At 30.1% G+C, this 13,574-nt stretch overlaps 1 protein-coding gene across 1 annotated transcript; it reads left to right on the top strand.

Moving 5' to 3' along the window:
• The first annotated feature begins 162 nt into the window (after positions 1-162).
• On the top strand, positions 163-6,867 carry LOC137822546 (DNAse I-like superfamily protein). The gene is made up of 9 exons (XM_068627445.2): positions 163-656; positions 864-956; positions 2,868-3,012; positions 3,507-3,708; positions 4,185-4,263; positions 4,889-4,950; positions 5,362-5,448; positions 5,738-5,841; positions 6,056-6,867. Exons 1-9 carry the CDS (start codon positions 438-440, stop codon positions 6,127-6,129), a joined length of 1,065 nt encoding a protein of 354 aa, XP_068483546.1. The 5' UTR covers positions 163-437; the 3' UTR covers positions 6,130-6,867.
• Positions 6,868-13,574: the final 6,707 nt, after the last annotated feature.

The raw sequence follows: 13,574 nt of genomic DNA, 5'->3' as shown, positions 1-13,574 counted from the left end.
TTCTTTTTAGTACATATAAATGGTAAATCACGATAGTATAGTACCGTTAACTTAAATTCATTAACCAAACATTAATGTCATATCTCAACGAAGAACACTCTCATGGTTACCTTACCATACATGAAGCAAATGAATAAATTGTTATCATAACTAATCAAATAAGAAAGTTCAGAAAAAATGCTTGACCCTAATTTTAACGTCTGTGATGAAAATATTTCTTTATTTTGCCGAAATTTCAAATACATTATTTTTACCTATTCTTTTAATAGTTTATCCCTTTTGAAATATATTAATTAATATGATATGATGACGTGAGTGCGAGAAAGAATGCAACAAAGTGAGGTTTTGGTGGAAGGATCAAAACAGAAGGCAAAAACTTGACAGTGGAGGCAAATAGAGTGAGTGAATAGCAAAGGGTGAAGAACGAAGGGAGAAGAATGAAACGGTTTTTCAAAGTAGTGGAGAAAGATTCAGATGGGTCTGCGAAGAAGCCAAGAGAGAATGAGAATGATGCCGAGGCCGAAGAGGACAAGAAGAAGGAACCGTTGAAGTTTATGACATGGAATGCCAACAGTTTTCTTCTTCGGGTCAAAAACAACTGGCCCAACTTCACCAACCTCATCACCACTTTTGATCCTGATGTCATTGCCATTCAGGTTCCTTTTCATGCAACCCCCTTTTCATTTTTTCCATTTTACTTCATCATAGTTGTGGAACCTATTTGGAGGACCATGGAATTTATTACTTTTGTAAATCATTTTAATTGAAGCCAAGGTGTTCTACCTTAAGCACGAAACTTTGGATATATTGCATTGCTTCTTTGTTCAAATAATAAACTTGGTGTGGCATGAAATATTCATTAGGAAGTGAGGATGCCTGCTGCTGGAGCAAAGGGTGCATCTAAAGTTCAGGGAGAAATAAAAGATGATACAAGTGCAGCCAGGGAAGAAAAGAAGGTATCTTTATGTTCTTTTGCTGATTGTGGCCATGACATGAGTTGATGGGGTCAATCTATTGTGTATGTGTATTACAACTTTTATGTAACTTAATGAAATGAGGTGAATTGATAAAAAAAATTGGGACTTGGGTGAATGAGATTTTCTGCTTTGGGGTTTAGCATAATCTTGGAGGGGTTGCGGGGATTAGCTTGATCGTCTTCTTCAGACGTGGTGCAGGAAACTAGCATTATCTGGGAATTCTCTCAACGTTGATGCTGTTTTAAGACACAGGAGGGTTACCATTGAGAACGCCAAGTAAAATAATGAAAAATAATTGCTTGAAATCAAACATTGATGCGAGATGATTGTTAATGACAATCATATTTGCTAGTAATTATAAATTGAATGTAGGGAAAGATGAATCATACATTGGAACCTTTAAAAACATAGGTTTAGGGGCTTGGGTGAGATAGGAAAGCATCTCAAAGGTGCTTTATGAAAAAACATTTTCATAAACCATCCCCACCAGAAGCCCTTCTAGCTACCACAAAATGATGGTGGAGGAGGAATGGTTGGTTTTCGATAGCCATTGGGATCAAAAGGCTCTAGATACCATCTTAGAATTGAAAGTGAATGAAAGAACTGGTTTTATTTATATGCACTGGCTTTGTCTAACTCCGTTTCCCTGTTCTTGTGTTCTAGATTTGTGCCAAATCTTTGTCGAGATATTTTGAATAGATTTGACCTTCTGTTTAGCAGCTATGATTCTGTGTCTATAATGGTAGATTTGATACCCTCATCTTTGCAATCCTTGAAAATTGAAAACCACAAAATGTGTGCTCTATTCTTGTCTTTCTCTCTGCTACTTCAACATTGAGTTTGTCGACTCCTCATGATCTTCCTTCTCACTCAATCAAATGTAATGCCTTAACACCATGTATGTGATATTCATTGCTTCCTTGCATTACATAGATGACATTATTGATCATTAGTGTCGAGCTTCAAATGATGAAGTGGGGATGAATTAGATGAAGTAGATAACATGTAACAGTGATGTATTTATTAAACAATTTGAGTTCGATTAAGAAACAAGACAAGTAATGAAATCTTATTTCCGTACAAAATTATGAAAAAAATGTAGCAGTGGCTTCTGTACAGAAACAATAATGATCACTTTATAGATTCCAGCTTGAGCCCTTGCAGAAGTAATGACCAGAGAACAACCTACTAGCAATGATAATCAGCATAAAAACAGTAACAGAGAGAAGAAAACTCAGAGGAAAGAAGAATAATCAGAGAGAGTACTAGACTAATGTCCCTCTTATCTCGCTAACCCTCTCAATAAAACATTCTCCCTCCTGATTCCTCACAATAAGACATTATCCCTCCTGATTCCTCCCTATAAGACATTCTCCCTCCTGATTCCTCCCAATAAGACATTATCTCCCTCCTGATTTGTGTGCTCCTTCTTGTTACCACACTTTTAGGATCAGGCTCCACGTGTTCCTTAACACTAACTTATTCTGCTCCTCCTTCCATGTCGTTATTTCCATGGGTGCCCACATCAGCTTGATCTTGCTCACTTGTTACAGTGTCATCAACATAAACAAGAAGATAAATGCACCCACTAGGAGGAGAATGAAAGAAGAAGACAGAATGATCAGCCTCACACCTAGTCATGCCAAATTGTATTATATAAAGAAATGTTATCTGAATGTTGTGTGTCTAATGCAGACCAAATGGTATGTATTTATACCAATTTACAGAATCAGATACAGTAAATTATTGCCTAATAATCAGGGATCAATAATCCTAATTTTCTAGAATCTGTAATAGCTAATGAGTAACAAATCTGTGACAGCTAATGACTAATTACATTCTCACATTACTTTCTAATATTTTAGGGCACATTTGTTCAAACCTATGCAGATATTGATGCGTGCACTCTCTGCTCCACCTTTTTGCAACTATCATGTTTGGTGGTCTCTTGCAGATTCAAAGTATGCAGGGACAGCACTACTTGTGAAAAAATGCTTCAAGCCAAAATGTGTTGTTTTCAACCTTGATAAATTAGGTATTCTGCTTTGCAGATTTTTCTTATGGTATTTATGGCATTAAATGTTTCTTTTGCTTATATAAATATTTTCAGCTCTCAAGTGTCCGATATTGACTTTACCAGTGGTGTTATTATTATTTTTCTGAAAAATGTCCAACATAAACGTGGCAATTCTCAATCCTGCCATGATTTGATTGTGTCCTTGTGACTTTAAAAGAATTACATGATGTTACTATTACAATACATATTGTTTTTTATTTGGAAAAGAAGTGGAAGGAGAAGGATCTGGAATCCTCCTAAATATAATTTTTATATATTGGTTCTTGAAATTTCTTAGTGTTAAAAGTTTATATTATATGAAATTCCAGTCCAATTTTTAAAATGAATATTTATATATCTTAAAAAGATGATTCATATAAAGAGTCAGCCAAAATAAGTTTTTAACAAATCTGCATATTGGATTATGTTCCATGTTTGGTTCACTACTGATGGATCTTTATTTTTATTGTTAGCTTCAAAACATGAACCTGATGGTCGAGTGATCCTAGCTGAATTTGAAACACTTCGTTTATTGAATACGTATGTACCAAACAATGGATGGAAAGAGGAGGCAAACTCGTTTCAAAGGAGAAGAAAATGGGACAAAAGGATTCTTGAATTTGTTGCACAAAATTCAGACAAGCCTTTAATATGGTGTGGGGATCTGAATGTCAGGTGGCTATTCTTCATTTTTTGTTAGGCTTTGGGGATATATGATTGATTATTTTTTGCCCTTCGTTTAGCAACATAGTTTTATCTCTTCCATTTTTTTGTCATAAAGATTTGGTTTAGTGTCAAGGTCAGCTCTTGGTTTCATCTATAGATTTATTAGCAGCCATGATATGAAAAAAGAAAAATTCCAATAGTTTGAGAGGACGACTGAGATTTATTTTTTATTTTATTTTGATGTAACTTTTTGCATCATATGAAACTAATTCGTTGAAGCTACACCTTGCCTCTGATCCTTTAGTTTATAACAATCTGAATTTTTTTTAATTGAAGTATCTCATTCACTAGAATTGTTTTGAATGTTTAGTGAATTGTTCTGATTTTTTGTCTATGTTTACGTTGTCTACTATTTGACTGTGGCTATTATGCATCCACACCCTCTAAGAAGGAGCTTTAAATACATATATATTCATTCTGTGCAGCCATGAAGAGATTGATGTAAGTCATCCCGAGTTTTTCAGTACAGCAAAACTCAACGGTTATATTCCTCCAAATAAAGAGGTCTAAGCAATTTTCTCTTGAAGTTTAAAATATATGTATTCTTTTCTTTTTGTGATATTTCATTCGCAGTTAGTTTCAATAGATTTAACTTAAAACTTAAGCTATTAGATTGAGTAAATGATGAAAGGAAATTGATTAAGATGGTTTGAGCATGTACAATGGTGACTAGACAGAAGCATCCATGAGGAGAGTAGATTGCATGAGTTTTAGTCCTGTGAGAATGGGAAGAAGCAGACCGACAAAGATATTTAAGTAAGTTGTTAAGAGGGATATGATGAAGATATTACGAAAATTTGGTCCTTAATGGAAATGAATGATTGTGTGATCTATGCAGCTGACCTCACTTAATGAGATGGTGTTTTTGTTGTTGTAGATCTAACATGTCCCCTCAGGCAAGTGCTCTATAGGCTTTAATTGTAGGAAATTCATACGCTAACTTTCCTTTGTGCTGGAATTAAATTTAATTATGATGTATGAGTGAAACAAGGATTCAAACCTTAGGGGCTTTGCTACCTTGTCTAGGAGTTACTCTCCTTTGATATGCCCAGTAATGGTTTTATATCTACAGTTAGCATCAATGGAGTAGAAGTTGTCCATCTGATCTGATGATATGGGCTTTATGCAGGATTGTGGCCAACCTGGGTTTACCTTGGCGGAAAGAAGACGATTTGGTACCATCTTAAACGAGTGAGTGGTCTTTTATATATAGTATTTGATTGTCAACTTTCATTGTAAAAGGAACCATTGAGAAAATGTTAGATTTCAAACTTCATATCCATTTTAACAGTGGAATGGAATCCGTTGCAGTAAGGGCTAATTACTGCAAGTATTAGAAGACTAGGAGATGTTGGACCCTGCATTTGTTCTTTAGATAGTATTCTCCAGAATTTTTGAATTATTTTATGATGTCGGTATCTTTTGAGATTCCAACCCAAGCCAAGGCCAACTAAATTGATAAAAAATAACCTTGCCCATAGTTGACTTGTTACTTTTTGTAGTAACTCCTTATAACCTCCTTTTACCAATTATTTTTTAATTATTTACTAGTTATTTATGTTTTTAAAGTCTTATTAACTGATATTATGGAGCATGCACCAGGGGAAAGCTGGTCGATGCTTTCAGATTTCTGCACAAGGATAAGGACATGGAGCGAGGTTTCTCATGGTCTGGAAACCCAGTTGGAAGGTAAGAAATTAAACTGTAGGAATTGGTTTCCAATGTTAATGCTGATTAATTATTGTGTTGAGGAAAAATCGCACATATTTTTGGTCTTTTCTCTAAACCATTTTTTTCTTTTTCACCTTTTTTTTTTATTAACAGTGAAGGCATCCTCTATAATATCTAATTTGCGTTAAAATGTATGGCAAATTTAAGGAATGAGATTTTTTTTTTAAATTTTTTAGCCAGACTTTCTGGTTATCTAATTTAATCTGCATCATAAGCCTGTTAGTTCTCACGAGTGTTTTCTTTGAAGGTATCGTGGAAAACGGATGAGAATAGACTATTTTTTAGTTTCAGAGAAACTGAAAGAAAGGATTGTTGCATGTGAAATGCATGGACATGGGATAGAGTTAGAAGGTAAGTTTCTACTCATGAAAATGGTATTCCTATTCAGTTGCTTATGCAAAAAATGTGAAACTCATGACATGGATTTGATTTTATTGCTGATTCATCATTTAGCTTATTTGAGTGTATATGAAACCAAACCAAACTGCAGTTTGTGTTATTTGGTGCTAACTTGTAAACTACATGTTATAACAAGCATGACCTTGTTCTTGTCTCTGCTCTGCAGGTTTCTATGGAAGTGATCATTGTCCCGTTACCTTGGAGCTCTCTCCTAGTTCTGACAATGAGGATCCAATATAAGAAGTGTTTTTTTTTTTGTCATTTATTTATCTGTTGTCTGAACTTTGTATGCTGAATATTTCCTTAATGAGAAGCTATGCTTTCACTATGTTCTCTCTATTATGTGGAGTGAAATTTTTTGGCATTTTCACTATTTCTCTTGCATGTTATAGTATTGATTAGGTGCTTGATCATGGCCCATCTCTTGATAATATTTCCAAGAACTGGAACACGGTCTCCACCACTGCAAAACTAGCAAACAGTGTTATCTGTAGGATGACAATGCGGGGTGGGTCATGCGAACCGGTTTGTAATCCGTTAGCGAAAAGCACGGGGTGGGCTTACTAATCCAACTTGTTGACTCGCTTAAGCCCGTCCTGCATAACCCGTAGCCCGCGTGGACCAACAATGGGGTGGATTGGCTTGCTGACCCGTGTAAAAGAAAGTATTAAATTTTAAGTTAACGCACCAACACAACGTAACATCTCATTTACTCCAATTCAAACCTATTCAAACCTATTAGGTTTGCCTCTGTGCACGCTCTGCACGTCCTCCACTCCTTCTAGCTTCCTGCAACTCCGACGGCACCCTCCACCATCGTCCTCTAACATCATTCTTCTTTAGGTTTGTTCTGCCCCTTGTGAGAAAGTATTGATTGTGAGATTGTATTACTATGTCTAAATACATGGAGAACTTTCTAAATTGGCATATTAATTATGGGAACCGTATGAATTATGGCATGTTTTGTTTGTGTTATCATTCTTCATTTTTTGATATATTATTATTAACCAAAAAGATAAATATCTCTGTATACAAATCTTATTTTACAAACTGATCATGTATACAAGTTAGGATGGATGGACAAATCTTTTATAAATCACTAATCTTAATTTGCAAATTAGAATAGATGAGGAATGTATTAACATGTCCTTTGTAAGTATGAAATTGAGGAAGATAATATTAAAAAACAATGTGAAATTATTAGAACATGAAAAAAAAAGGATAAGGTTGACACATATGATTGTTGGAGGTATTTTAGATTCGTAAGGATGAAAAAAAAAGGGCAAGGTGCAATAGTTGCAACATAACTGACGGAAGAAAATATAGTACTTCTCATTTAAATTGTCATGGTGGAATGTGATAAAAGAAAATTGAAGATGTGGGTCAAATGATTTTAGATATGCAGGGAAAGTTGAAGGCAAAAAAGATAGGACAAGTTGTACATCGTGAATTGTTGTCTAATCTAATCATTAGGCACAATTTGCCTTACAAATTTGTTGAGTATCCCGAACTTAGGACTTTAAACTAGTGTCTTGATGCAATCATGGTTTCTAGAAACACTATTAAGGCTTATATTAGGAAAATGTATATGAAAGAAAAATAATGCTCAAGGGAATTGTTTGCTTCTCCTAGTAGGATATGCTTAACTTATGATTTATGGACATTTATTAATATTGAGTGTTTCATATCATTCTCTGCATATCTTGTTGACCTGAATTGAAAGTTAAATAGCAAGCTATTGAACTTTTGTGGTATATCTCCCCTCACACAGGTTTTGAGTTGTCTAAGAAAAATAATGAATTTTTACAAGATTGGTGACTAGAGAAAAAAGTGTTTTCTATGACTTTGGATAATGCTTTTGCTAATGATGTTCTCCAAAATACTTTAAAAAGACAACTTTTACAAAATGGTTTGATATATGGTGGTGAATTCTTTGATATTCGTTGTTGTGCACACATATTAAATTTAATTGTTCAAGAAGGATAAAAGGTGTTTAGTGATGCTTTGGACCAAATTAGAAATGACATCAAATATGTGAGGGGTTGTAAGTAGAATGGTGAAATCTGAACAATGTCTTGAAAGGTTTAGTAATATTGATGCATCATGTGGGTTGTGTCTTGATGTCCTTACAAGATGGAACTCTACTTGATGATTAAAAGTGCTCTTAAATATTAAAATGTTTTTGGAAGCTTGCCCTTGGTTGATGAATCTTATAAATATTGTCCTTCAAAGGAAAAGTGGAAGAGAGTTGGAACAATTTGTAGCTTCTTGTTACCTTTTATAATATCACTAACTTGATTTCTGCTACAAGTTATCCTACTTCCAATTTGTAGTTTTTACAAGTTTGGAAAATTCAATGTTTGTTGGTGGAAAATGTGAAAGATGATGATGCACTAATTAAGAACATGGCTAAATTTATGATAGTAAAATTTGAGAAATATTGGGATGAATATAGTGTTGTACTTGCATTTGATGCAATTTTAGACCCAAGGATGAAGTTAGAAACATTGGGTTTTTGCTTTGAAAAGATTGATTCACTTATTTGGGAGCTGAAATTGGAAAAGATAAGGAAAAATTATACAAACTTTTTGTTGAATATTCTACCAAAGGTTTGAGAACATCATCAAATGTTCAAAACCATAAGTAAGGACAATCTTCATTCTCGTCTATTTCTAAACCAAGTCTTTTTTATTACTTTAATTCATTTTTAGTTTTTTTTTAAATTGTCCATTACGCATGTTACTAGTTACATCATAATAGAAATTAAAAATGCGCAAACTTCAAGTAGGTAATAAAGTTAAAAGGACACAACTTGACACTTGTTTGGATGAAACAACTTTGGAATTTGACTTTTTAGAGCAAATGGATGTGTTAATGGCTAGAGATTTGTTGAGCATCCCTATAACCATATTTGCATTAGAATTTGCATTTAGCATTAGGCATTAGTTCTCGAGTTCTTCTTAACAAGTATAAGAATTGTCTTTTGCCTGAAAATGTAGAAGCAATAATTTGTACTTCTAGTTATAAGATTGAATTTTCGGAGGGTAATTCAATTATTTTAATTTATCATAATTTTATTGTATTATTTTTATTTTAAATTAATTCATTCGTTGTCATTGTTTTAATGTAAGTAGATGACGAGGAAGATTATAATTATCAAAAAGTTGATGAAAAATCTTCTAAGATTGCATCCAATGTTTTTGAAATGGAAGAATATTGATGTTTTTGAATTGGTTATGTTTGATATTTGATGTGGTGGTGTAGTTGTGTTTCATGTCATTTTGATTGAATTCTTTTACAATTTTTTATCTTAATTGAATGAATTTAAACATGGATGAAATTTTAATTTTTCAACAGCAAACAAAGGTTTTTTTATAATTAATAAAAATAATAATTTGCATTGGCTGGCCCATAAACCCACGAGTTAGGGCTAGTGAAATGAATTTGTGTTCCTCACGCAGAACGAACCAACCCGCAATGTCATCCCTGTCATCCCTAATTAGGGATGACAATGCAGACTGGTTCGTCCCGCATAGGTTCGTCTCACGTTTTGTCCACAAAATGTGGGTTCATTTCATTGGCTTGTTCCGCATAAGAAGTAGTTCGCAGACCTGCGAGGCAACCCGCATAAGAAAAAAAAATAAATACAATTTCATTAATTATAAAAGAAAAAATTATTTCTCCTAATGAAAAATTAAATTTTTATCCATGTTTCAATTCATTCAATTAAGATAAAATATGAATTCTATGAGGTTGTTAAAAGACTTGATTAAAAATAATTTAAGTTTTGTTTTGCATTTATCTTCCCTATATATGTATGTATATGTATCAGAGTATCTTATCAAAGTTTTGTTTCAAAATATTTTAATAAAGATGACTAATTTTTTAAAGATTATCTTATTGAAATCTCTTTTTTATATTATTTTGTTAACAAATTTTAAATAGAAAACTTTACTTAAAACTAGATCTATTGTCACTCTTAATATTAACTCCTTTAGATTATTAAAATAAAAAAATTATTTTTAGTACATTAAATTTATTTTCTTTAAAAATAAAATAAATGTCACACTGCAATAAGTGAGTGGGATATGATTTTTTTTTTCAAAAAAAATAAAATAATTATTTTTTATTTATGTGGGTTAACGGATCAACCCGTCTCGCTCCGTTGTTAACCCACACAAATTGTTAGTTATGCAAGAGAGACCTAAGTGAATTAATAGACTAGATTAGATTAGTGAATTCATTCCGTGTTTTTTTTAGCGGATTGCAAATCAACTAACATATGCTCCCATTACCATCTCTATCCCTAATTCTCTATAGCATTAGGAAAAAAAAAAAAAGTAGGATGTTCTCTCACATTAGAAAGAAAACAAAATAAGTAGTGTCCTCACTAGCATTGGAAAGAAAACAAAATAAGTAGTATAACTCATCAATCGTGCAGTCATATTGAAATCAAAATATGATGTGTGGGGCTGCAAAAGTTATGATTCGTTAGATGTCAAGCAAATTGCTTTCAATAATATCACTAGATGATTTTATTTTATTTTTTACTTTGTATTTTTATTTTCAAAACAACATTAAATGGATTTTTTATTATATTAAAATGTGATTTTGTCAACTTAATTTTCAAGTATGAATTAATTTTCAAATATGGGTAGGTCACAATTGTAAACAAATCGATAAAAATACTTCTTTTAATTTTTTTAATTAAACCGAGTAAGTAATGTTAAAGTTAAAAAAATTAGTTCTCACAATTTTAATATTAAAAAATTTCATATCATCTTTTTAGGATACTTTTTTTCTCTACTTCCATACATTTCTTCTGCCTATCATAACTATTAAAAGTTTCACTTTAACCTTATTGTATTATTGTATTATGTATTATGTAATTTAAAACTCAAAAGTATCTTTTCGAATTGAACAATTAAAAACAATTTAAATTACATAATTTGAAAGTTATTTGTAACTTTCAAGATTACGTAATTAAAAGTTTTTTTTAATTTTATTTTCAAATTATACGATCTAAAAGTAAATTTTGACTTTAAATTTCACAATTCAAAAAATTTACAACATCTTAGTTGTCCTTTTTAAAAAGAAAAATTGTTACCAATATTTAGGTTCTTGTGACTTCCAATTAAGGAACTCCAAACACTAAATACGACGATTTAGAATGTTATTTTTGACCAGGGACAATCCAAAGCTTTTCTAGATTGGTGGTGATATGTTAACACCACATATAATAATAAAAAAATTAGTCCACAAATTAATAAAATAATATTTTAATTATATTTAATTTACTTTTAATTTTAAATATTATTATATTATTATAATTTCTGTCAAGTATATGTGTATGGTGTAAAAGATTTTTTTTACCTTTTAGATTGTATAATAAAAACTTTATTGGATTGCATACTTTTAACTTTTTTGGACAATTTAAAAAGATAAAACAGGAATTTTTATATTTATTTTTTAAATTGTGTGAAGGCTTTTTGGATTGTACACTTCTATCTTTGGGACAATTAAAAGTATATAAAATAGGAATTTTTATATTTAAAAAGTTCTTAGAAGAAATGTCTTTTTTTCATAATTTTTGTTTTTCTCACAAAAGTTTACCTAATATTTTTTCATAAGAGAGATATTTAATTTATAATCTATCTTTTTGTTTTTTTTAATAATAATATTTTTTTTAGGTAATGACAGATGATTGTTGTTACTTGAGATGTCAGTATAACTGATATGTCAAGTTGCATAATGATGTCTAACCTAAAAGGTTTTATAAAAAAAAAAGATATTTAATTATATTTTTAGTTAGGGAGTTAAGTTAAATATATTTTTCGTTTCTGTACTATAATGTGATATTGATTTGTGTACTTAATTCAAATTTTAGACCTTTGGAATACTTGTAGTAAGAAAATGATTGAAATGAGTTTTTACCAATAATTTTTTTATGTAACAAAGGAATTTCTAGTGTGACTTGTATTATAACATTCACATTAGTGATGAGTATGCATGGAATATGTTAACATTCTAGTTCACACAAAAGATTCATTTAGCACGTTAAATAAAACTGACAAAATGTTGTTGAAATTTAGAATAATGATTAAAAACTAATTTCACGTGAAGATACAATGAAGAAAACCCAAATTTGTGTGATTATTGTTTTGATCTCCCAAATTTAAAATTAAGATTTAAAATACAATAGAAATAATAAAAATAAAAATAATAATAATAATAATAAAATAATAATAATAATAATAATAATAATAATAATAGTAATAATAATAATAACTTTCAATCTCATTTCTCCACATAAACACATTTTCTTGACCTTAAAAAAATCTAGGGACCAAATGGATTATTTTAAAAATCACGGTACTAAATTGAATATTAACCCCAAATGTAAAGACAATAAGGTAATTAAATCTTAATTTTTAATTATTCAATTTTAAAAAATTTGACTTAAATATCCATAGATAAATTTATAATTAAATAGTTGGGTTCGTAAAAATAACTTTTTATATAACGTTACTTTTAAGGTAATAATTGATATTTAATGTAATAATTTGTATAAGTTAATATCATTTTCTCTCTCCTTAAATATATAATTTTACTTTTTCGTTTTTGTTAAAAATAGTTTATAATTTTTTAAAAATATTTTATATTATATTATATTATTCTATATATATAACTATATAAGAAATTACTTCTTCATTTATACTTTTAATTATTATTTTAAATAAATTACTACTTTTAGTGTTTTATATAATAAACAACCAAATCATCAAAACTAGGTATGTTACTTAGATTTCCAATAATGAGATTACAAAATTTAAATTTTATTTCAAAAATATTTATAAAACTAAATAATTTAAACAATAATAGTATCTAATGACAAACAATTTGTGGACGTTTATATTTCACAATTCACCAATGTTGAATAGTAATTTTTAAGATGATATTTTTTTAAAAAAGTTATAAATATTTTTGTGATAAAATATGTTTTCTATAATATTTATAAAAAATGATAAAATTTAGAAAAATATATGAAACGACTCTAATTAATTTAAATAGTATAATTTCAACTTGTATTAAAAAATATGAAATTAAAATTCTTCATCTCTCTTCTATCTTATCTTCTTTTCTTCTCTCTTCCCTGTCATTTAAAATATCACTTGTCTTTTCTCATTTCCTTTACTTTCTTTCTTCTCATTTTTATTCCCTTCACCTTTTTCTTCTCTTATTTCTAAGATGATATTTCTTAAAAAAATATTTTGTGAAAAAATATGGTTTCTATAATATTTAGAGAAAAAGATAAATTTGAAAAAATAGATTAAACAACTTTAATTAATTTAAATAGTATAATATCAAATTTTGTTAAAAGATATGAAATTAAAATTCTTCATCTCTCTTCTATCTTATCTTCCTTTCTTCTCTCTCAATTAAAATCTCATTATTTCCTTTATTTTATTTATTTCTTTCCCTTTCTCTCTCCCTTTACCTTTTTCTTCATTCTTATTTTTCTTTCTTCTCATATGTTATTAATTATTATATTTCTCTGATTAAAAAATCATTATTATGTCTTTTTAAATGTTGAGATATTTAACAATTTACCACTACCTCCATGCCTATCTGACAGTCTTTTTGGGAAATTGTTTGCTACAAGATAGTCTTTAATTGTTTGGTGC

This window comes from Phaseolus vulgaris, chromosome 9, assembly GCF_051622355.1.
Source record: "Phaseolus vulgaris cultivar YP4 chromosome 9, ASM5162235v1, whole genome shotgun sequence".
Taxonomy (NCBI): domain Eukaryota; kingdom Viridiplantae; phylum Streptophyta; class Magnoliopsida; order Fabales; family Fabaceae; genus Phaseolus; species Phaseolus vulgaris.
This window is presented reverse-complemented; position numbering and strand designations above follow the sequence as displayed.

Excerpts from the sequence above, each read along its gene's own strand:
- LOC137822546 (XM_068627445.2), top strand. The coding sequence starts at position 438 with ATGAAACGGTTTTTCAAAGTAGTGGAGAAAGATTCAGATGGGTCTGCG. Across the intron at positions 657-863 it reads CTGATGTCATTGCCATTCAG|GAAGTGAGGATGCCTGCTGC; the intron begins GTTCCTTTTCAT and ends AATATTCATTAG. Across the intron at positions 5,842-6,055 it reads ACATGGGATAGAGTTAGAAG|GTTTCTATGGAAGTGATCAT; the intron begins GTAAGTTTCTAC and ends TCTGCTCTGCAG.